At 36.3% G+C, this 23,389-nt stretch overlaps 1 protein-coding gene across 1 annotated transcript in view; it reads right to left on the reverse strand.

Annotated features, from left to right (window-relative positions):
- tgm1l1 (transglutaminase 1 like 1) overlaps positions 1–19,708 on the reverse strand; it is a 28,222-nt gene extending 8,514 nt beyond the window's left edge. Inside the window, exons 1-8 of the mRNA XM_077222123.1 lie at positions 19,566–19,708; positions 12,547–12,833; positions 12,265–12,456; positions 10,811–11,062; positions 5,977–6,095; positions 4,846–4,953; positions 2,777–2,954; positions 509–647 (exon numbers count right to left, since the gene is read on the reverse strand). Coding sequence (XP_077078238.1) covers positions 509–647; positions 2,777–2,954; positions 4,846–4,953; positions 5,977–6,095; positions 10,811–11,062; positions 12,265–12,456; positions 12,547–12,832 — 1,274 coding nt within the window. The 5' untranslated portion in view covers position 12,833; positions 19,566–19,708. The remainder of the gene's footprint in view (positions 1–508; positions 648–2,776; positions 2,955–4,845; positions 4,954–5,976; positions 6,096–10,810; positions 11,063–12,264; positions 12,457–12,546; positions 12,834–19,565) is intronic.
- Positions 19,709–23,389: the final 3,681 nt, after the last annotated feature.

Here is a 23,389-nt window from a genome sequence, read left to right on the forward strand (position 1 = left end):
CCAAGGCAACAGTGGCAAGGAACCAAAACTCCATCAGGTGACAGAATGGAGAAAAAAACCCTGGGAGAACTCAGACTCAGTCGGAGGGCCAGTTCTCCTCTGGCCAACGAAGGAACAGTGCATGATTTATGATTCGGGCAGCATTACAAGTCAGATTGGATCGGAACATTTAGAATATTTATCCATTTCCATCTTTTGGAAGTCCAAGTAATCACGCCGGTGTTGAGACGAGTTGTTGAGGATCAGTGCCGTCCACCATAGAGGGTCCATATCGCCGGTGTTGAGTCGTCTCTTCACAGGCTTTGTGACATAAACTGTAAACTTGTCCCTCAAATCTGATTGGTTGATATATATATATATATATATCAGTATAAAATGATAAAATCCAATATTGCTGTTGTATTGTTGGAACACTGACCGACCGATACAACAGCGATATTGGATTTTATCATTGTATTCTGACCCACACCTAAAATTAATTCTACCATGAAAAAACACAAATGCTCACCATACAGAGTCAGAGTTAAGGTGACGGATCGGGTCCATATTCTCATCGAAATACACATCTGTTGTCAAGGAGACATCCGTATCATGGGCAGACTGGAAATTAGTTATGGAACGCGTAGGAATACCTAGACATCTCAATACTGGGACAGATATATATAGAGAGAGAGTTATTCGTCTGTTTGTAGAGATTCAATATAGAAATATACACTATTGTTCAAATGTACAATACTATTATACTATGATACTATTATTCAGCATGGATGCTTTAAACTGATTAAAAGTGACAGTAAAAGATATTTGTAATGTTACACAAATTTCTATTTCAAATAAACATTTTTCTTTTAACCTTTCTATTCATCGAAGAATCCTGAAACAAATGCATCATGGTTTCTACAAAAATGTTAAGCAACATAACTGTTTTCAACATTGATAATAATCATAAACGTTTCTTGAGCATCCAATCAGCATATTAGAATGATTTCTGAAGGATCATGTAACACTAAAGACTGGAGTAATGATGCTGAAAATGCAGCTTTGATCACAGGAATAAATTTCATTTTACTTTAAGTTTTAATAATATTTCACAATATTTTACTGCTATCTTTGATGATCAAATAATGCAGCCTTGGTGAGCATAAGAGACTTCTCTAAAAAAAAAAAACTTTTGAATGGTAGAGTGAATCATATCAAACTAGGAAGAGGAAAGAATGAGAGAAACCTGAGGCAAAATAATTCACTGAGGACGAGTAGTAATGAGTGCAAGAGTCTCGCAGGGTCAAATACTTTAATGTCTGTGTGTGGAATGAACAGCGTGCAGACGAGAGTATTTTAAACTGAAGTTCACCACTGTTAAACGGGGTCAGCTATGAATGTCACACACTCGGACTGCTGTAAAGATAGTGTGTGGCTGGGGAATCCGGATTCCGATGGTTATTTAAACTTGTAAACAATAGCATATTTTTTTAGTCCTATGTCGTCATATACCCTCCTGAAATCCACTGATATTACAATTTGACCCTGTACTTCAATAAAGTTTCAATAAAATAATCCTGTTTAAGGAAATTTTCAGGACTTATTTTTGTGTTTCAGTTGTTTGTGAATTGTGAAATTACTAGTTGGCCAGTGACTTTTCTTTAGGAATTGCAACCCAAAACAAAGCATGGTTGAAATATATATTTTTTGTATTATTCATAGAATGTCCTCACTACCTGACAGATATCACTGAAATAAGTGTCTTGACAAATCAGTTCTTATGAAAACAAATATAATTATTTTTTATGTGGAATGAAATGCATTGATAATTTGTACACAATAACACCAAAAACATTTAATAGAAAAGACTATAATGTACATTTTCGTTTTTTGTTGACTAAGAATAATACGCGTAATTTTACTTATACATTATAATTTTTTCCACATTACTGTAAGAAATCTTTACTGAATATTTATGGAACATTTGTTTAATTACAGTAAATCTGATTTACTGTACTGTGACTAGAATCTATAAACAGAAAAAAGACAAAGAGTAAAAGGCACAGCCTGCCTTTTTTTTAGCTAATCACAAATGTTCTGTTTTATGTCCGGGTTACAGTTTCATGTTAGATCAAATATTTATGGCTGTTATATTCTCAATTTATCTGCCATTAGTAGGTGTGGTAAAAAATTAAGTTTTGACTTCATGGTTTTCAATGTGCATTTTTTCCCCAGAGAAAATATTTGAAAAGAGGACAGCAATTTAACTTAATCTCTGAACAAACATTTTGATTTTGTGTTGACTTTATTATTCTATTTAGTAATTTTTATTAAATAATTGCATTTTTTAGGGGCCATTCACACAGAACGTTTTGCGGTCAAAAATGTGAGACGCAGGGCAGTGAAAATAAAAAACTTTTTATTTAAAAGTTGAACTTCTTTAAGCTTGAACAAAAGACACAAGTCGTGAACGCATGTCCGTCTAGCGCATGTTGTTTACATAGAAAAACCATAACAAATGATCACAGTGCAATGGAAAACTACGCTCTGTGTGAACGGACCCTTACAAAGCTAATCACAAATGTTGATATCGGATTGGCCGATGTGTCTTTGGAGGGAGGGGTTTTGGTGAGAGCGTTAGATACACATGCTTACATGCTTACATACTACATGTGATTTTTCACAGTCAAAGTTTTTTATGTTAGAAGCTGGAATCCTGAATCACTAACCACAAGGATGTGACTGTTATCTCCACACACACGCACACACACACACACATACACACACACACACACACCTGTGGTCGTGACTCCAGAAAACACCCAGCACTGCCCGTATTTGATGGGCGTTCCTCCTTCTCTGTGGTATTGCTTGAGGATTTCTACACTGCCGCTCCAGGCCGTGGGACACGTTCCACCCTCATAATTCCCAGACCAGTTTCCCTCCAGAACGCCAAGGTCATCCGGAGCATTGATCTAGAAAAGGTTAATTCAAGGGTCTCTGAGGTCAAGCGGGTAAAGGGTCTTTGTAAAGAAAGAGTAGTTTTTTTTTATAGAGAGATCATAAGCTGTGATTCATAAGGCACAAGTTTCTACTATAGAGGCTTGGGATAAAGCTATTTTTTAAACCACTTGTTATTGCACAGATTTAGCAGATCACTTAAGGCCCCGATATACTTAATTCGAAGTGCGAACTGATTTGACGTCATTTCGAACAAAATCAGGCCAAAACAAAGTTTGTTTCTGTAGTTCGGAACAGTTTGCTGAAGCTTAGTTACTGGAAAACACCTTCAAACTATCATTGGTCCATGGCGATTAAATAATAGGTGGGTGTGGCTCTGAGGCTCCGCCTTCTTTGACGCAGAACCTACTCTGGTTCTTTTCTTCTGTTCAGTCCGTTGAGGTCAGATCTTAGTTAAAACATGAACACACTGGAGAGCTGTGTCAGAGTAGGAATTGAAGTAGTAATTCTTATGGGTTTTTCATTCTTAATACTGTAAAGCTGCTTGCTTTAAAGAAACTATATAAATAAACGTGACATGACTTGACTGGAGTGATGAATTGCAGAGCTGTGCTCAATCGCTATGATCAGATGCTTTCTTCACAGCTGTTTCTCACTGCTGTGTTTTTGTTAAGCTTATTTTGCTCTTGAGAGGAAAGCGCACAGCACATATTTATATATTCATTTAAATGCCGCTCACAGCAGTATGTGCAACATTGGGATGTTTGCTAACAGTATATCGCTGGTCACATGTTTCGGGCTTCTTTTTGCCCCTAACCAAACATCGAAAAAGAACTCGCCTTGAGTATATTGAGGCCTTTCATGGGCGTCGGAACCATTGTATATGGGTGGGACAAGACCCACTTTTTAAGACCAATGGTATTGGACCCACTCACTTCTACCGTCTCTAATTCAGCGCATGTCTGTTCACTTTTCAGAGCACCGTCAGTCAAATCCATTCCACTTGAGAGAAGCCCTAATAAATTGAACTCCATTCCATGTTTTAGCTACAGCGTTGATTTCCACGCTGCAGCTCAAATCCATTCCACCTTCATTCAGAGTCCCACCAAACACTTACTTTCCAGGCCAGACGAGCCAATGCGCATGTGCTGTCCCAAGCGCGAGTCTCAGGTTCCTATGGGAACCGGAGCTTCTAACAGTTAGAATACAGATCATACGAAGTTTAAAACGTTAAAATAGACATATCAAGTAGTTATTAATTAATGTATATGAATCTTAGTTGATTATTGGCTACTAGAGCTGGTTTGGTTGCTGAGACGGAGACGCGCAATTAACGCGCTGTTTGATTTGTGACCGTGCTGTGCTTATTCCATTCATTCGAGTAGCCTATCATATTGTACAAGGCTTAAATCCATTTAAATAAACACAATAATATACGATATCATACCGTAGAACAAGTAGTAGTCTATTTGAGTTGATATTACTCTTGCCAGGCTCTGATTTCTGAGAGATGCACGCATAGACGGATTTGCGCTCATATCATTTTTACTCTCACTCATTCACTTCACTCATTATTGCATAGAGATTTTAAAAAAGGTATTTGGCTTTGGGAACACCCCAATCTACTCCAGTAAAAAAATCTGGAGGATAACCCACCCACATTTTTTTTGCTTACGATGCCAATGGGGCCTCTAAACAGGTCACTTATGATTCGGTGAAAAAAAGGCATTGTTATTGTTTTTTATATATATTATATGCCTAAATATGCATGTATGTTATTTTGCACATAATGAAACTGTGTGCGGTTAATTTTAAAACTGAATAAAAATTTGATAACAAAAAAGAATAATACGGCACTTTTTACTAGATGTGTTCATTATTATTGTCAGGCGAGGTGGTACTCACCATGGCAGAAATGACCCGGACCACGCTGACAGGATTTCCTCTACCTGAGGGAGGAACCTCGCTATTATCCAGCACAAACAGACAGGCCTCCAGAACTCCTTCATCAAACTGTGAGAGAGACAATCCGGAGAGACAACTTTCATTTGGTGTAAAATATCAATGGTGCTGTCAACTGAGTCTAAACCTGGTCCTAAATGAATACTCCCTAAAATTAGCTTTGTTGTGTAAACAAATTCTGGTTGCAAAGACGACACACATTTTCGTTAATTTCACAGTTAATGTTTCCCCATTGTTTTTTCAATGCAATCTATAATTGTGGTATAATTGACGTCAGATTTACCATAAATGTCACATAAAACAAAACAAACTGTGGTTTGGTGCTTTATGTGTTGTTAAGATGGTCTTTTCCTGTCTTAGTGGGCGATTTTTGCAAGAATAAGTTGAAAATGCTTATTTTTTTGTGATACAACAACAACAAAAAGAACTAGTTTCAGTGTTGTTATTATTAACTAAAAGTATTTAAAAAAATTGATCATTGATAATTGAAATAAAAGGAAATACAAGTATTAGATGAAAACCTAAACTTAAAAAACTTAGATTAAAAAGAGAATTGTTTCCTTGAAGTTGAAGATGAACTAAAACTGAAATAAAACTAAATTAAAGATAAATAGAAACATTACAAATAAACTAATAAAATTGACAAAAGCACATAACAAAATTACTAAATCTTAAACTAAAATTAAAAAAATAACAGCTAATTCAAGTAAAATCCTAATAAATACTATAATAGTGTATTAATAATACTAAAATAACACTGACTGTTATAAATGCTGTGGATAGGGAAAATTACTAAAACATTTCACCCTGACAAATATATATATATATATATATATTTTTTTTTTATTTTGATTTTTTACGAAAATAATGCAAAACAGTTTCACGGCAGGTCATTCCTTTATGGACAGTAAATTTGAGTTCACCTGCCATTGGCATTTCTGATAAAAAATTTATTTGAGACTCCATGTGTCAATTATGATTTGCTTCGAGCTTTCTTGATTGTATAAGATATTCACACGAATTTCATTAACATGTTTTTTTTTCCCAGAGAAAGTGCTGTTCTGATCTCCACACCTGGCCGAAGTTCCATGTCCGAGCTCCGATCTGCTTCTCAGTGCCGTAGTAGATTCTTCCAGTATCACTTAAGACGTACTCCTTCAGCTCTTTCTCACTCTCCATGTACACCGTGTCCTCTGAGAAGAAAGACAGAGAGAGTCATAAGGGGGGATGAAAACACAGTTCCAGGATTTGATACGGTGGTTTGGTTCATTTTAAAGGAAAGCAGTGACATCATCAACGTCTGGAATCTGTTCTGTTCCGCTTCCATTGGAATGTTTCTTCACCAGGGTGTGAACACAAGTGAAGTGCAATCGGACGGAAAAAGGGAGAGAAGGGAGGCACTATAAAGTAACGGAAATGATAGTAGAGAACTTAGTAGAGGAAAGATTACGAAATGAATGGAAAAAAATCACTCAGCATCTCTGGAGAAAATACCAGTGTGATGGAAAGAGGCCTGGAAGAGTCAAGCAGTGAGACAGACGAAGATCAGAAGGACAGAAAAACAGGACATGGCCATTCTTTTTTTTCTTGTTTTTTTTTAATGTAAATTATATTTTATGTTTTTTTCTTTAACACAATATCACAATTACCTGAACATAGGGCATGATTTTCAAACTTCTAAAACAGTAGTCTAAAACTAAAATTATAAAAAATGGTTTTCATTCATTAAAAAAAGGTTTAAATAAAATAAAAGATAAAGAATAGATAAAAAAAACTACACTTGAAAGCCTTGACAACAAAATAAAATAAGTTTAAAGTACTAAAATTACTAAAACTTAAATAAATGAATTAAATTAAATTAAAATAAAAAATTAAACCTAAATGGAAATAGAAACCTTAAAATTACTTAAAATAAAATTGTTGTGATTCGCTGTTCTGTCCTTGGCTTCGGGCATTTATGTGGTTAATGCGAGTGTTCCCGGATACGGAGGAAAGCACGCACGTAGAAAACGCTTTTGTTATTGTTTTGATCTAAGCCGTTCGCTGAATAAAAGCTTTGGTCAGCAACATTTCAGTCATCAGTTTTTTACTTTATTGAATTAGATGAACTAATAGCCTATAAGAATGGCAAATGATGGTAGATTCATTCATAATTCCGTTTACATGAAACAACGTAAGTTACCATTTATCAACTATAACTGTGGTAACTCCAAGTACTTATACTGTATTTTGTCAAAACCAAGACTTATAAAGCATATTTAATATGCAAAAATGTTTCACGTTGTTGGCAAATGTTTCAACTATGTAAAAGGATATTTTTCACATTTTAAGTTTTCAAAACAATTCCACACCTGTAATGGAAATTATTTTAATATGAAAAACTGTTAAGCAATCATTGCAATGGGCGTTTACTTCAAAGTCTTGAATGCCCATTAAAACAAAGAGAGGGTCAAAAACAGGATAGAAAGTAGCCTATTACTTCGAAATTAGGATGTTTTTTGATGTACAAACCTTGGACCTGAGAGAAAATTATGCAGTTTATGATCCCTTTAATTGGTCACTTATTTCATTTTTCAAAGCTTTTATTTAATGTTTTGTAAAAATTGGGCTAATCAAAGAATACTCCCTAAATTGTAGCATTGTGTAGCTACTCAAGTTATAATGAATAAAGAGTCTGAGCTTGACCAAACATTTATCTGAAACTCAGCTGCACCCTGTTATTGAAGTACTTCCTTAAATTACAACATTACATTCAGAGTTACAGAGTTCAGCATGTTCTAAAGAACAAGAATGAGCCAAATGTTGTGTTATAAAACAAGCCGTGCTGAAAGAACCCAGTAAAGAATGACAGGAAGGGACTGGAGTGAAAGAGCGGCCAAGGAGCGAAAGAAAGAGAGCGGGAGAGGGGAAGATATATTTGACATGTGAATCACCAGATGAGGTGGGACTGTACAAGAAACGTCACAAAAAAATGCAGAGAGGAAAAAAATTGAAGGAGAGAGAAAAGTTTACAGTGTCAGCAGTGAAGGGTGATTTGGCAGACCTCTCTCTTTCCTTAACAATCATCTCTGGCATTCAAGCGCAGGAAAGAGTGCACAGCCCGAACCACCCTACAAAACAAGCTTTGAAGAGGACCTATTATCTTGATTTTGTTTCTGGGCTCTACTATTATAGTATTTTTTCATGCTCGAATGTTCAAAAAGAACATAATTTTTCACATATTTAATATTGTTGCAGCTTCTCTCTTCCAATTCTTTCAGTAAGGCTCTGTTTAGTTCCTGTTTCTATGAAGCCCCTCCTTCTGAAAAGCGCAATGTCCTCTGATTGGTCGGCTGGAGCAGTATGTTGTGATTGGTCAAGTGTTTTGAGCGTGTTTGGGAAATGCCCCGCCCCTTACAATAACCGCAAGTTTCAACACACTCAACCAGGCCACGCCCCTTTATTTCCTTATAAATCTTGGGATATTATAGCCTAGAAATCTAAACGCACCCTAGCGGCAGCAAAAAATATTTTGCAGCAAAGGTGGTATAGCAACTCTCCGTTGGCATTCGAGCTGGAAAAACCAAACTCTGGTCAGGCCAATCACATCGTGTATAGAGTTGGTGGGAGGGCTTAACATAATGACGGCAGAGTTGTGACGGTTCCGCGTGATTTCCATAGGTGATTTGAATTCACTGCTACTTGAAAACAAAGAAGATGCTGCTGGCGAACAGCGGTCTTTCGAATCGGCTTTAGCCGCAACTCTGGATGACTTGGAGTTAAGAGAACGTCACTTAAGTCATTCTTAAAAAAAGGAAGATGTGTTCGGAGTTTTGACGACCGGATACGGCAAAAGTTTAATATTGGCCTATCAACTAACGTTAGCTCCGCTGGTGGGAAAACGCATGGGACCCACTCAGCCACAGCCGTCCGTTACTCTGGTTGGTTGTAGTAGCGCTGTCCTATTGCGTGCAGGGGGAATTTGAAAGACAACCGTTTATCCCGCCCCTCGGATTGAGGTATGCCAACTGTGAGTTCCCAGACCTAACATCTTGATAGATCTGGCTTGCCAGGCAAGGGATATTATGTTTCCTTAATCGATTTGTATTTGCTTCACCAAAGTAATCATTGATTAAAATTGTCATTCCTTATCACAAACATCATTGTTCAACTTGTATTGTCTGCTGATTCAACTTGCATTACCTTATATTAGTGACTGTAAACAAAACTGTAATTCTATGGAAGAGAATCTCAAGTTGTTCAAAAGCTAAAGCAGCCATATCCACATTTGCTGAACTTTATTTATTTTCCCCCCATCAGTCCATTTATAAACTTTGTTTATTTTCTTAATGTAGTTTACATACATATTAACGGTTAACAGTTCTCATATCTCCATGTTATCGCCTATGCAGATGTAATTTTGCACTAAAATACAGTGATTTCAGTGAAATATTACAAATTTAGCCAGTGAGTTATAGCCAGTAGTTGCAGTGAAGCCAAAGTAGTTGTTAATCCAAACTTCTGCAACACAAATGGATTGCAAGAACACGTTCAGTCCATCAGACTGATGTAAGTCACTGGGCTACAAGAGGAAACTTGCACCTTCATGTTATATTGCGTTAACAGCTGCCTGTGCAATATTTTAGACTAAATATATCAGCGTTTCTCAGACAAGCTTCAGTGGAGGTGTAGTTTGGCTTCTCGTCAATGGATGAGTTTGGTACAGTCATCCTCGCTGCATTCCGACATTGTGACATGATGTAATTCATAAATGCATTACATTCTATGTGATGAGGAAAATGGGCAATCATGAGCATAAAATATCTTCTTAAAGGATCATGAAATCCTACAACATTTTTTAGATGTTTACAATTGTCTTTGTTAAAGGGCCCCTATCATACAATTTAAAGGTTCCTATTCCTAATTTTATTTTGGAGGTCTACTACAACAGATTTAAATGCATTCAAGGTCAAAAACATTTAATTTTCATATAATATACATTTGCAGGATCAGCTCTTTTCTCACAGTGTCTGAAACGGTTTAATCAAGGTTTCGGTCGCTCTAAACCCCTCCTTTCTAAAAGCCTACTTTGTTCTGATTGGTCAGACGGCACAGTCTGTTGTGATTGGTCCACTGCTTACAGTGCGTTTTGGACGAATTTGAACGAACGCTCATTACCATATCTGAATTTCAGATCCAGACCTTCCTCAGCACTTGTATACACACACACACACACACACACACACACACACACACACACACACACACACAGTGATACGAACAGTAACGATGGCGTCAGTTTTACAGTATAAATTCGAGCCCAACTCCTCATCCAAAGTGGATTTGCATTGGCAGCACAGAAAACAGCGTCTACATGACATGCTGACAGCACAAACCAAACACTTCCAGGCCTCAGCTACAACTACAGTGTTTGATGGCGGGTAAAGGTAGACGTTGTTCATAGGGAGCCAATGAAGTCTATATATGGGCATTATGCACATTTTGTTACAAACCTACATAGATTCATGCAGGAAGTAAGACTGGATTTACTGACGACTCGTTTCAGGCAGTTTAGAAACAGAGAAAATAACTCCATTTATACTGCACTTTGATCTTTGGAACTTGGCAGACCTTTTACATTCACAAACAGCACTAGTATTACACACTAAAAAAAGGACATATCTGTAAAAAGCATAATATGGGCTCTTGAAGGGGAAAGTGGTTATTTTTCTGTTTTTCAGAGCCGTTCTTTTGGTTTAAAAAGCACAGTTAAACCAATGTAAAGAAATGTGAGGTATACACATTCATTCAGAGTGGAGACACATCTACATCAGTGTATGAGCTTTTCTACACATTATTGATAAAAATGAACTTTCAGTCGGATCACTGCACTGATCGCATATGTTGGAGCAAAGTGTTTTTGTCTTACCTTCACACCAGGGATTGAAGAGCATGTAAATGTCTTTGTCAGGGTCGTGTGTGGTACTTTCGCCCGTCTTCAGACATTGCGTTGCGACGGTCAGCTTGTACTTTCCGATGACAGCGGTGGTGGAGGAGTTGACGGAGAGCTTGACTCGGTTGACGCTCTGCTCCACGATCTTGGCCTCCCAGCATTCATCCTGGAGTTCTTCCACCAACGGTATGATAATGTGCGTGCCCTTTGACACTAGCGGGAGCGTTCCTGAATGATGACATGAACATAAAACACATGCTTTGAGAAGAACATGATTAATTTGGTTGTGAGTTTTGAAATTATTACATTAGGGAGGATTTCAGCCAAATCCAAACAACCCAACTATGTTGAAATACTGATTCAGTCACACAAGGTCAAGGTCAGCCAAAGCAGTAAGCTGGTAATAAGACACATAAGGCTTGCACAAATGATGAAACATGGTCCTTCCTTTTTCAATTCCTGTTCTTTATGCAGAGGACATCTGTGATTTATTATAAGTCATGCATTTAAATGTTTATGTTTCAGATGTGAAATAGTAGGAAAAATAGTGCACATGATGTCAGCAGAAGGGAAAAGTCAATTTATTACTTTTTGATGAAAAATTAATTTCATGATCCATTCAATTCCTGATTTTTTTTTTTTTTTTTACATTTTTGGGGGTGGAATATTTTGTTTCACTCTGAAATTTTGAATTAAAAGGGATTGCGAATCTGACCATATCAGTTAGTTGAAACAGTTGAGTTATCTTGTATCACCGTGAAGTGGTTTTATTGTTAATCTCTCACTCCTTAACTTCCAATCTCTTCAAAATAAGGGAGCTGTATCATTGGGTGCGGCTTGAGAGAGAAATTTCAAAACCGCAGATGTTCAAGCCCTTATCAGTGAGACGAGATGAGCACTCCTGCTGTGTTTTTCCAGTCTGAAATAAGCATTTCAAATATGCAGTCAACAGAAACAGTAGAAAAAAAAGACTTATACTTGAAATAATAATAATGTGATATTTTTGTCCATGAGAAAATGTTTAGGGGGGCTGTATTTGTCACACATTTTACTCTGGTGAATTTCTTATTTCTGAATGTTTAATACCTTGAGGTCTTGACTATAAAATCTCTGAATTGAATTTTTCCACATAAAAGGGAAACATTCACTGATGCACCAGAAGGAAACAAAGCATTATGAGCTTTTTTTAATAATTGTGTTTGAGTCCCTCAACGTTCAATTGATTTTGAGTGTAAAAAGATGGATCTCAAAATCATACAGTTACTGCTGGAAAGGGTTTACATATGCAAAAGATGCTGGAAAACTGAAGAATTTGAATCAATCAATCAATCTGCCATCTATCTATCAATCCCATGGTTTTTACTTTATGTTTGCAACCAACATACAAAAAAGATAAAGCACGTATTTATGCGACTTCTCTTCACGCTCACCTGTCTTCAGTTCCAGGTGAAGTTTATCTGTGTTTGGGTTGAAAGGTCGTGAGAGCTCAAGCTCCATTTGAAACGTCTGTCCTCTGCGGATGATGAGCTGGTCACTATAGTATTGATCCGTGTGATGCTCCTTCTTGTTCCGATCAGTTTTCCGGCTGAGCAGATCCACAGAACGCACTGCTAGAGACAACTCTGATGGGAAAAGATGGAGAAAAAAGATTGAATTTGAGGAACTTCAGATGAGGTTTTTTGTATTTGACTGTCTGAGACTGAGCTTCTCACCGGTTAGTTCTGTATCACCGCTAGGAGGAACTGGAGATGCCGGCTCTTCTTTTTCTCCATCCCCGACATCCACAGGATCCTTTTCAATGGTCACATCATACAAGTTGCTCTGTTGCCGGAAGCAACATGGACAAGCCTTCCGTAACCAACGTCGACATCCGCTCTCGTCTTTCTTCACTTTGGCCTCGGTTTGTCTCTCAGAGACGGCCTGACCATTGCTTTCAGAAACACCGTGGAAACGGCCGACAGCGGAGTTACCTCGGATTGACAGTCTTTGTCCTGGCATCCTGAAAGACATCGTACAAAGTAATTATTACATGGAAAATCAAAGACTTGATGCAAGTGAAATGAGCAGACAATATGAATTTCACAATGACATTTGTTGATAATGATTAATCGATGAAGCAAATTCAAAGAGGATTCAAACTGATCTCATTGATCAGAGAGCCAAGAGCTCTGAAGTGAATATATCATTCTAAAACTAGCATATGGTTAAGCATTAAGCATTTGCATAGTACATCTGTCAATACATAAAACAGTTCTTAACTTGGAATTAAACATAGCAAAAAATGTTGTGCATACTACCATTAGAAAAGTTAAATCATAGTGAATACGGTTTCCCATAGTAGTTTTAAAGAATAGCTGCTGATTTTTTTATGCATTCATTTGCACAGCACAAAACAAAAAGATTCATTGCACATAATGACTCCCTAACGACGACCCCTTAGTTTTCCCTAAAAACATAAAATAAGATACACACACACACACACACACACACACAATAACTTTTCTTATAAGGCTTTCTCACATGTCGCTTAATCAAAAAGTGCATGAGTTAAAGCCACCATGCAAAGGAATAGTCCACATACATCTGCGTTTCTCCAGTGTTGTTAAAGTAATTGCCTATTTGGTCATGAGCTGTAAACTGTAACATGCAGCTTAAAGATACAGGAATGTCCCAGCGTTGCTTCCACCACCAGATACTAGGTATGTCTCAGATTGCCATTGCCAAATAAACATCAGTAATTATTCACAAATGATCAGTGATCAGTAGTTTTTTGGTGCAAAATAGATTAATCAAGAGGAAGAGAAATGCTGATGTTGCATGTGCGTTCTGTCCCAGTGAGTGACGCTGGGCTAAACACTGAAAATGAGAACCATGTGTTTTCCTGCCAATGGTCTTGTGCTCTCTCTTTATCTACACAACATGTTTTCTTCTGTTTTCTCAAGACATTTCTCACAATTAACAAATTCCAAACTCTCAACAACCAACCAGCAGCATTTCTGAGACTCATTCCCTTCAGTTTAACAAACCAGACACGTCTCTCCAGTACTTTCTCTTTAACATCGCAACAGTTTCTCCTCAACTGCAAAGAGACTGAATGGATAGCAAATTGAGACTTTTTGTAGAATTGTTCTCATCTGATTTTTCTCTTAAAAACCCCAATAATCTCACTTTTAAAACTCTAGAGGAGATTAAAGAGATAACAAATAGCTCAATAGCTATGTTTCCATCACTCTATTTTTATGTTCATTTTGGATATTGTATTAAAAAATCTGGATGGAAACACCATGAGGTGCATAAATTCAAAAAATGTGCATTAAAAATGTATCCGCTCAATGAGGCAGATACATTTTTAACCGATTAGACGTGCATAAACTACAATGGAAACACATTTACCAAATAAATACCTCGATGAGAAAAAAAATAAATCATATGACTTTTCCTCAACAGTGGATGTGATTGGATAAATGGACTAACCAGTGGATCAATTTCTTAAAAGTTTGTTTAGTCATTCTGAAATGCCTGAGCCAAAGTCTGTTATCAGAGTGATTAGGTTTAATTCCCAGTAGACAGAAGCGTCTCAAATGATTGTGTCCCCAAACACCAAGCATCTGAACGCAAGATAACATGACAGCATTTATTGCGTTTCGTTTGCGTTTATTGCCGAGTCATTTATGATGTAGGAAGAAAGAGTCACAGTATCTTCCCGATTGCAGCTACTTCCATTAGTATTACAGATCATTTGCGCCAATTTCCCAGGAAGTGATGATTTTGTTCTCTCTCACACATGGGATGGAAGCGATGCTTTATTCGTTTTATAAGGTATTGCAATTTTGAAACATCTTCTATTTCTCTACATTTCTCCTCTTTCCTAGCTTGCTTGCTAATCAACTTTTCTAATAAATCTAGCAAAGTATATTATGAATACTAAATTATTTTTGAAAGATGTTTTAGATAAAAGCTAAATACAAATGTAAATGCACTGTAATAACTCAAACGGTGATAAAATTTGTAGAGATACTAACATCTGTAATCCAAAGTCAAAGATTTCAATGTGAAACTTCTAAACTCCAACTTTATGACAACTATTGACTCATTTGTGTTTCTAAATAAATCTTATCTGAAACATCTAAGATAAAGGTGATATCTCATCAAAACATAACTGAAAGCTTGATTAAGTCTCTTTCGCTATGAAAAACTTTACTCTAGGCACGTCATTGATCTGTTATCCTTTATTTAAAAGTGTTGTAAGCAATTTCACCCATTTCACTGACTTCCATCAGATTTAGCCCCTGAATTAGACCACCTTTAAACACATCAGATAACATGTGTGCCTATGTTTACTATTTAGCTAAAAATGTCCTACGGTTTACCAGTTTAATACAGCCAAACACACAGTTCTGCTCATAAGTTTGCAGCTGTATATGTGATCATGTGCAGCACAAGAATGTGTGCAATGCTGCTCTGGATGAGTGTAAGTCACTGAAGCCTGCAGACTACGCCATTAACACTACAGTTACAGGACAGACTACCGAGGACAAATGTGAATCTGCTTTATAGTTTTATTCAATTAGGAAATATGTACTCATGACGAGAAGAGGTTGAACTGTGATGTCCTGAGACCTTTCACAAGGCGTGATGAGTCGTCTCCAGCTTAAAGATTCTCAAAAGAGACAGTGCTCATTCAAAGACTTCATTCAAGCAATTCTCTGTTCAACCAACTGCCCAATTTCCTAAACACAAGCCTCAAGAGGTCACGACCTCAATGGCCCTGAAGGCACAAAGTCAGACAACACTGAGAGGGTTATATCTGTCTAGGAAGGAGAATCTGTGTAATGTAATTTTTTTTTAAAAAGATCTTAACACTTTAGTCTGAGATATAGAAAAATCAATTTTTTGGAATGGAACATTTCTTGAAATTACAAAATCTCTTAAAAAAATCTTTAAAAAAAAAGTTTGCATTTTTTTTTTTTTTGGTTGAGATTCATTTTCGATAAATAAGACTTTTATGGCCCATATATAGTATGATATAGTGAGAATATGGAGGAAAAAACACTTTTTTTCAGAGGCCCAAACTGAGCAAAAATATCCAATTTGTTGCAGATACTAATGAATGATATTCATTTGGTTACAAAAAATTACGAAATTATGATTAATGAGATCTTCATTACTATATAGCAAGATTTCAATATTTCATAGCAAAAAGACACCTGATCATGGATTTTTTTTTTTTACGGTTATACAAAAAAAGCTTTTTACTTATTAAAAAAAGTCTAAAATATCAGGCGACAGAAAGCATGTAAAATTGTGGACAATGTTTTTTTCAGCAAAGTATTGATTATGTTGATCATTTCAGGAACTTATTAATTTGTTTATTAGATATGATAGGCTTTAAAGGGTTAATGATATAACATACCAAAAGATACCTGGGTATCAAAGAGATCTCAATATTTCATCAAATTCTTCAAAGACCAAATAATCTGTGCTGTTATGCACATTCCTTCTATAGCTCTAGTCTATACTCTTACTGTATGACTATTTTTATTTCAACAAAGGACTTTTAGGAGACACATATTTGCTGTGTTTCAGTTAAGCATCAAAGATGACTGAGAACAATTAGGTCTCATGAGCTATAAAAGAGCAAACTCTAAGCAGCACATTTTTCCACCAGGTGTCATGAGATGCCGCAGGGATATATGGATGTTATGAATCTTACATGTATACATAGACAGCTATGATCAGAATGCTAGAATGCAAACTCAAGCCTGACCTGACCTCTCCATGCAGGACGGCCTTTCTCTCACATCTGCTCTCGCTAAATCATGATTCACTGTGACCCATGAACCCTGCTCGCTAATATACACTTTCCGAGAATAAAACTGGCATTAATTTCATTCTTTTGAATTTTCGAATCATCAAAGAATCCTAAAAAAAATATATTATTTATTACGGTTTTTAATATTATTTCCAACATTGACAATAATAAGAAATGCAAAAAAACAACAACAACAAAAAAACAAACAAAAGCATAATAGAATGATTTCTGAAGGATCACAGGAATAAATAAAATTTTAAGATATATTCACATACAAAACATTTTATATAGTAATAAAATTTCACATATTACTGTTTTTGTTGTAGTTTTGAACAAATAAATGCAGCCTTGGTGAGCATAGGAGACTTCTTTGAAAAATCTTACCAACCCTAAACTTCTGGGATTGTATATGCCCACTTTTTTTGATAGTGTGTGTATGCGGGCTAATGTAACTCCAGCAGCTGGTCTAAAGCCAAACATAGAGCCAGCAACTGCCAAATATGTGCACATAAAGGGGTGGTGGCTGCAGATCTACTCCACTGAGCTGTATTTAGATTTTGAAGGGATATAGTTTACCCAAAATAAGCTAATTCTCTAGTCATTTATTCACTCTAATAAGCCCCAAACCACTTTTTTCTTTCGTAAAGCACGAAAGGAGATGCTAAGCAGAAAGTTGACACTGCTCTTTTTGGGACAAATGTAAATATATTAGCTTTGTGTAAGGAACAGACTGAAATTTTAATGTTATTCACTTGAAATCGTTCATTCACTGATAGTGGTTTGATGTCAATGATGGCTTGAATATGCAGAAGCATACAGCTTCAACTTCGGTCTGTTGTTCTGTGCACAGCCGACTCTTTTTGTTTGTGTTCATCTTGTATCTTGGTTTACACATCCAAGTTTTATATGGAAGCCAATTATTATTATTTATCTAATTATTTTTATTTCATACCACAAGACACATTTGGAGGGACGAACACCCAATTCGGATACTGTGGATACGTCCCAGACTGTTACACCTGGCAACAGTGTTATAAACACAATGAAAATAAACAACTGAAGGCATAAGTTCACACACCTAATGAAGTCATCATGTGACACACCTCTATTCCTCTATTTTTCAAACTTTCATCATTCCCATGATGCAGAAAGAATGACTGGGTTTATCAGCGGTTGAGAAAGAACACGACTCGGCATGCTGTTCTTACATCACAGCAAATATATGTTTGAGATAAGTTAATGTTCTAGTTCATCACAGCTAACAAAAACTTGTTCTAAGAATCTTTTGCAAACATTCCCATTAAGTTATGAAAACATTACTTCTGAATGTGAATCACCTTGCAACCAATCAGAACACCTTAGCTTGCTGAGTGGTAATGGTTACCCTATCAACCACATAGCAACACCTTGGCAACCAGCCAAAACAGATTTATTTGGATTCTACCTCTTTATTTGCACCACTGTGGTTCACATCTGTTCGTGTGTGCGTAAGTGTTGATTTTGGCCGTCAAAACCAGACCGTTATTATTGGAATGCAATAGGGAAGGAATGGTTAGGTCAGATAAGACTCAAACACTCCAAAACTGCAGCAATAAAATTACTTTCCTTTCCAGAAGCTTTAAAAATGTCTCTTGGCTCTCTGTTTCGTTTATGAGGGACTAAACAGAACATTCAGAATATCCACCCAACAGAAGTTTAGTTTGAGGGGAGAAGATCTTACCAGAGACTTTTGCTATACAATCAAATTTATAAATATTTAAAAAGAAATAAAGCACAACGAACACATGTATATGAATGGAAAAGTTTACAGAAAATAAATAATAATTCTGTCATGATTTTCATGATTTTCTTCAACTAAATAAAAGTTAGTCAATGATAACTGAGATAGATGCTAAACACATAAAAGTTCATGTTTACAGCCGTCGGTGGAGTCATGAGGAGAAGAGCACATGATAATCACACTGACCAGTTATGTGGAATACACAAAATCCTCGTTCAAATGGATGGCCAAGAAAAAAAATCCTGGAAGCAGCAGCCTCAAAAAATTGGGATAGTAAAATAAACAGACACATGTAAAAAGGAAAAGCAGCAGGAAAGGCTTTTAAACCATCAGAATCGAACTCATTAATTAATGCAGGAACCAGGGGAGATTGATGGAGAGATACAGATGTTCTCAGGTTCTGGTGAACTGAAGTATCTGAACAATGTGAAGAGCTTTTTCTTCAGTTCCCCACCCTATCAAATCAGAAACAGCTGGAATCCATAAGCAAAAACATCTGGACCGTGCAGTGTCTAGCGTAGCTTTAACTGTGTTTCTAGCCAAACACTAACATACAGTAGGATATCCTATGTATGTTGATCCAAAAAAATATTTGCACTCATAAGTAGTATGAATGTCATTGCATGATACAGTTATCTGCTCTTAAATGCTGCATAGACTTTTGCACAGAACTTCACTTCATATTTTTTTCTCAAAGACTTGATATTTTGCTAAACAATGAAATTACATTCAGACATGAGTGATTTCAGTCCAAATACGTGATCTATGCACTGTATCCTTAAGGCATATTAGACAATTTCATAGGCTACATCAATAAAGAATAACTGTGGCTTTAGGCAAACTGTGGTTTTAGTTTCTCGGTTCACAAAAGTTCACACATCAGTCACTCACCCAAACGAGACTGCAAAGACATCGTGAAAGTGCTACGGTTCACTTAAACATGAACATACGCAGTAACAGATTCTATTGACTAATTATGAATGATAATTTGATCTTCAGAACCTCAAACCTTTGAACTTCATCAGCTCGTTCTGGACGGCGTGCAAGACAACGCAAAGTCAACTAATACTTCTGCACAGATCAAACACGACTGACAGTAGCCTACATTAAACAAAAAGAAATAAAAGATTTCGCCTTACTTTTGTGAACTGGTTTTCTTCACGGGATTCCGATAGTGTTCTTCAAATGAGTGCAGTAAGCGCAAAACTGAACTAAGTACTAAGACTAGCACATATAAACCGAGTTCATACGCCCATCAGAGACAGACGCCCACCCCCTCGGCAATGACGTGTTTTTAAATAGCGATCTATCTATCAATATTTCATAAAGGAGTTCTCATTGTCATACATTTGCTTACATTAGTGACAGAATCTAATAATTATTTAATAATAATAATATATATATATATATATATTTTTTTTTTTTTTGAAGATTATGATCTAGTCTTTTGCAATGTACATTTCTTAATGGTAGTTATTTTTTCTAGAATCAACTAAAATGTTAAAATGTACTTGTCCCCAGTCTCCCCTTAACTTGTTAAATGGACAGCTCTCCCAAAGTCTTATTAAAGGGATCAGTTCATGAATCGACATTTGGGATATGAACGCTTACCTACTGTTACCAGTCTTGATATTTCAATTTATTCTAAATAATTATTTGAAAGGACTGGGATATCTCACAAGAGCAATCAATTCCCTTTCTGCGCTAATAATAGTTTAGAGGAAGTGAAAGTGCAAGCCATAGCCTACACCATTTCATAAAGATCTGGTTTTCTATAGTGTTTTTAAGTTTGTTGGTTAAAACATTATTATCCTCGGCGGTGTCCGATCCAGTTCAGTCCTGGGTCCTTTTCACTGGGCGTTTGCTTAGTATTAATATCTAAACTACAACAAAATAAAGATACTTCTAGGGAAAATCACTCTGAGACTTGTTTTGAAAGTTTTTCGAATCACCAAAATTGTTACTTAAAAGTTTCAGAATAATACAAAGACAATAATTCAAAAAGGAAAAAATAACAGAAATGCATGTAGGTCTTCGATCAAATTGTGGCCCCGAACAACAGGAAACAAAACCTTTATATGTTTTAATTGGGACAGAGTTTGGCTGTAATAATAGCTAATGCAGCAATCCCTTAAAATAACTGGCCTGGAACTTTCCACAGTTAAAGCTATTTTGTAAAAAAACAACAAAAAAAAACATATACATATACATATACATATAGGCCTACATATACATATACATATATATAATCTTTTGCACCTACGCTAGAAAGCTTAATATACATTTAACCATTCCATCACATGCATGCAGTTGTTAAAACCACATCCTGCCTCTCGCCTCCTCACGGACTTCTTTCTTCTTATACTATCAAGATGCATGCATGTCCTTCTGTTGAACCGTTGAGTCTATTCAGAGAGATCAAAGGAAACCACAAACACCTTAAAAGTTCGACGCAGAAGTATAAATTGGGCTTTAGTTGCAAAGCAGGCTTGTATCATGCTTCTAGCGATTCAAGCCTCTCTTGCAAGCATGATATTTCACAATTAGGCATTTAAATTGACTCTCTGACATAAACCCCCTCACAATACTAAGTAATCTTTTATGTAGTTTTTCCATCTGCCGGATGATCCTGATCATTTGCTTGCCTCGTCAGATCAGCTCATCCAAGGGAAGATGGGTCCATGTCTTCTTCCTCTTCAACGTTTTCTTAGCTTTATGAAGTTTTCTGGCGTGGTCTTTCTGGAGTCGTTCAATTAAAAGATTGTCCATAAATATTTCAATTTTATCAGTTACCTTTGAGACATGTAAATCATTTAGTAGAGGTTCCACTTTGAGGGTTTTAACAGAAGAATTCATATTTGGGCCTCCTGGCAACACAACAGCATAAATTTTAATTTATTTTAAAGTATTACCACAGTGTGTTATGCAAAAAGAACAAAGCAATATGTATTGCATTCTGTCAAATTATTATAATTCAACAAGACCATCCACAATCCACAGGGTGAATCGTTCTATCAAAAGCAATTTAACCAAGTTTATTTTTAACACATCATAAAATCAAATTGGGACTTTTGAGTTTTTTAGTCCACGTCTCAAAGTTAATTAGCAGGTCTTTTAATTACTAACTACTAAGTTTTTTAATTTAATCAGACTTACACATTTAAAATCCACTTTCTCTTCAAGAAAAATGGACCAAGAAAATTGATGACATCATCCTTCCCTCAGGGGCGTATCCATATTTTTGTCCAGTCAAATAGAATGAGAATGTTTCTCTCTTTAATATGCCTCCCATATCTGCCTGTTTTCATAGAAACATGTCAACACAGAATCCTTTCATATAGTTATGTGTATGTGAATTAGGCTTTTTTTTCTTATTATGTCTGCTTTTTTTTATTTTTCAAAGGTTCTTTGATACTTTTTGAAATGTGCTGCATTCTTTTTACACAAACACAATGTGTAACTGATGAGACAGTCAGCAGAAGTTCATCAGATCAGCGGAAAGTTTTGAAAGTACTGTATGTGGTTTCCAGTAAAACCATTCAGTTTTTTGAACTCAGCGAGTTCACAGTTACACAAGTGTCTGACTAAATTAATAGTTATCACTTATTCATCTATATTAATTGGTCAATGGCATCATTCTGTGGTCAAACTTTTGTATTGTGATGTTAAACTTTATTTTTTGACGCTTGCCATCCCAGACTTGTGATTTTCTCACGCAACTGTACTAGTTTAATGTTTCCAACACTTGTATCACTCTCACTTTCTTCTTAATAAGAAATAATATTTTTTTGCATGATACATGAAGAGTACCCAGAGTTTATTTCGCAATTTATGACCTAAAAGAGAAAAAAAATTACTGGTGGGCATGACATAGATTTGACGTCAAGACTAAATGAGTATTGAGTAAAGCAACCTTTGTCAGGAAATGAGTAAGAAGAGTGACATTACACAAACTTTACATTCTCTGATTCAAATGGTTATATTTCATAGCATATAGTAGGTGAATGCTTTGATAAGTTATGACTTCATAAAGTCTGTAGTGGGAAAAAAATGAAGGTGACACTTTCAAATGTGTCAGCAGGATTAAGCTATGAGGGTGTGTCTTTTTTTTCTTATTTGAACAAAAATCCATTCAGAAAAAAGCTGTTAGGAAATACATCATCATGAGCAGAGTAATTCATCTCTCTGATTCATCCACAAAACATCCACTTCTCTAATCTCACAATCTAACGCACCCAATTCAGATCACAAAGTACACTACTAACTAAAATGAAGGTTAAAGGGTTAGTTCACCCAAAAATGAAAATGATGTCATTAATGACTCACCCTCATGTCGTTCCAAGCCCGTAAGACCTCCGTTCATCTTCGGAACACAGTTTAAGATATTTTAGATTCAGTCCGAGAGCTTTTTGTCCCTCCGTTGAAAATCTATGTGCGGTATACTGTCCTTGTCCAGAAATGCAATAAAGACATCATCAAAGTAGTCCACGTGACCTCAGGGGGTTAGTTAGAATTTTTTGAAGCATCGAAAATACATTTTGTTCCAAAAATAACAAAAACGATGACTTTATTCAGCATTGTATTCTCTTCCGGTTCTGTTGTCAATCCGCGTTCACGAGGCCAGTGACGCTGCTTACGTAAGAGGCTGCTGACGTGTTATCTGGTGCGCCCGTGTATTCGGGTTCAAATAAATATGTGTGGTTAAAAAGAAATGCAAGTCTTCCCCTGTGTCGAAATCCTTAGGCATGTTTGAAAAGATTGTTTTGTTTACAGCGTGCGTCTCCCTCAGACTGTAAACGAAGCTCGGGCGCACCAGACACACGTCAGCTCGTCTTACGTCAACGGACTCATGAAAGCGGATTGACAACAGAACCGGAAGAGAATACAATGCTGAATAAAGTCGTCGTTTTTGTTATTTTTGGAACAAAATGTATTTTCGTTGCTTCAAAAAATTCTAACTAAC

This window comes from Siphateles boraxobius, unplaced genomic scaffold, assembly GCF_051911475.1.
Source record: "Siphateles boraxobius isolate OS27281-9 unplaced genomic scaffold, OSU_SipBor_1 86, whole genome shotgun sequence".
In the NCBI taxonomy this organism is placed as follows: domain Eukaryota; kingdom Metazoa; phylum Chordata; class Actinopteri; order Cypriniformes; family Leuciscidae; genus Siphateles; species Siphateles boraxobius.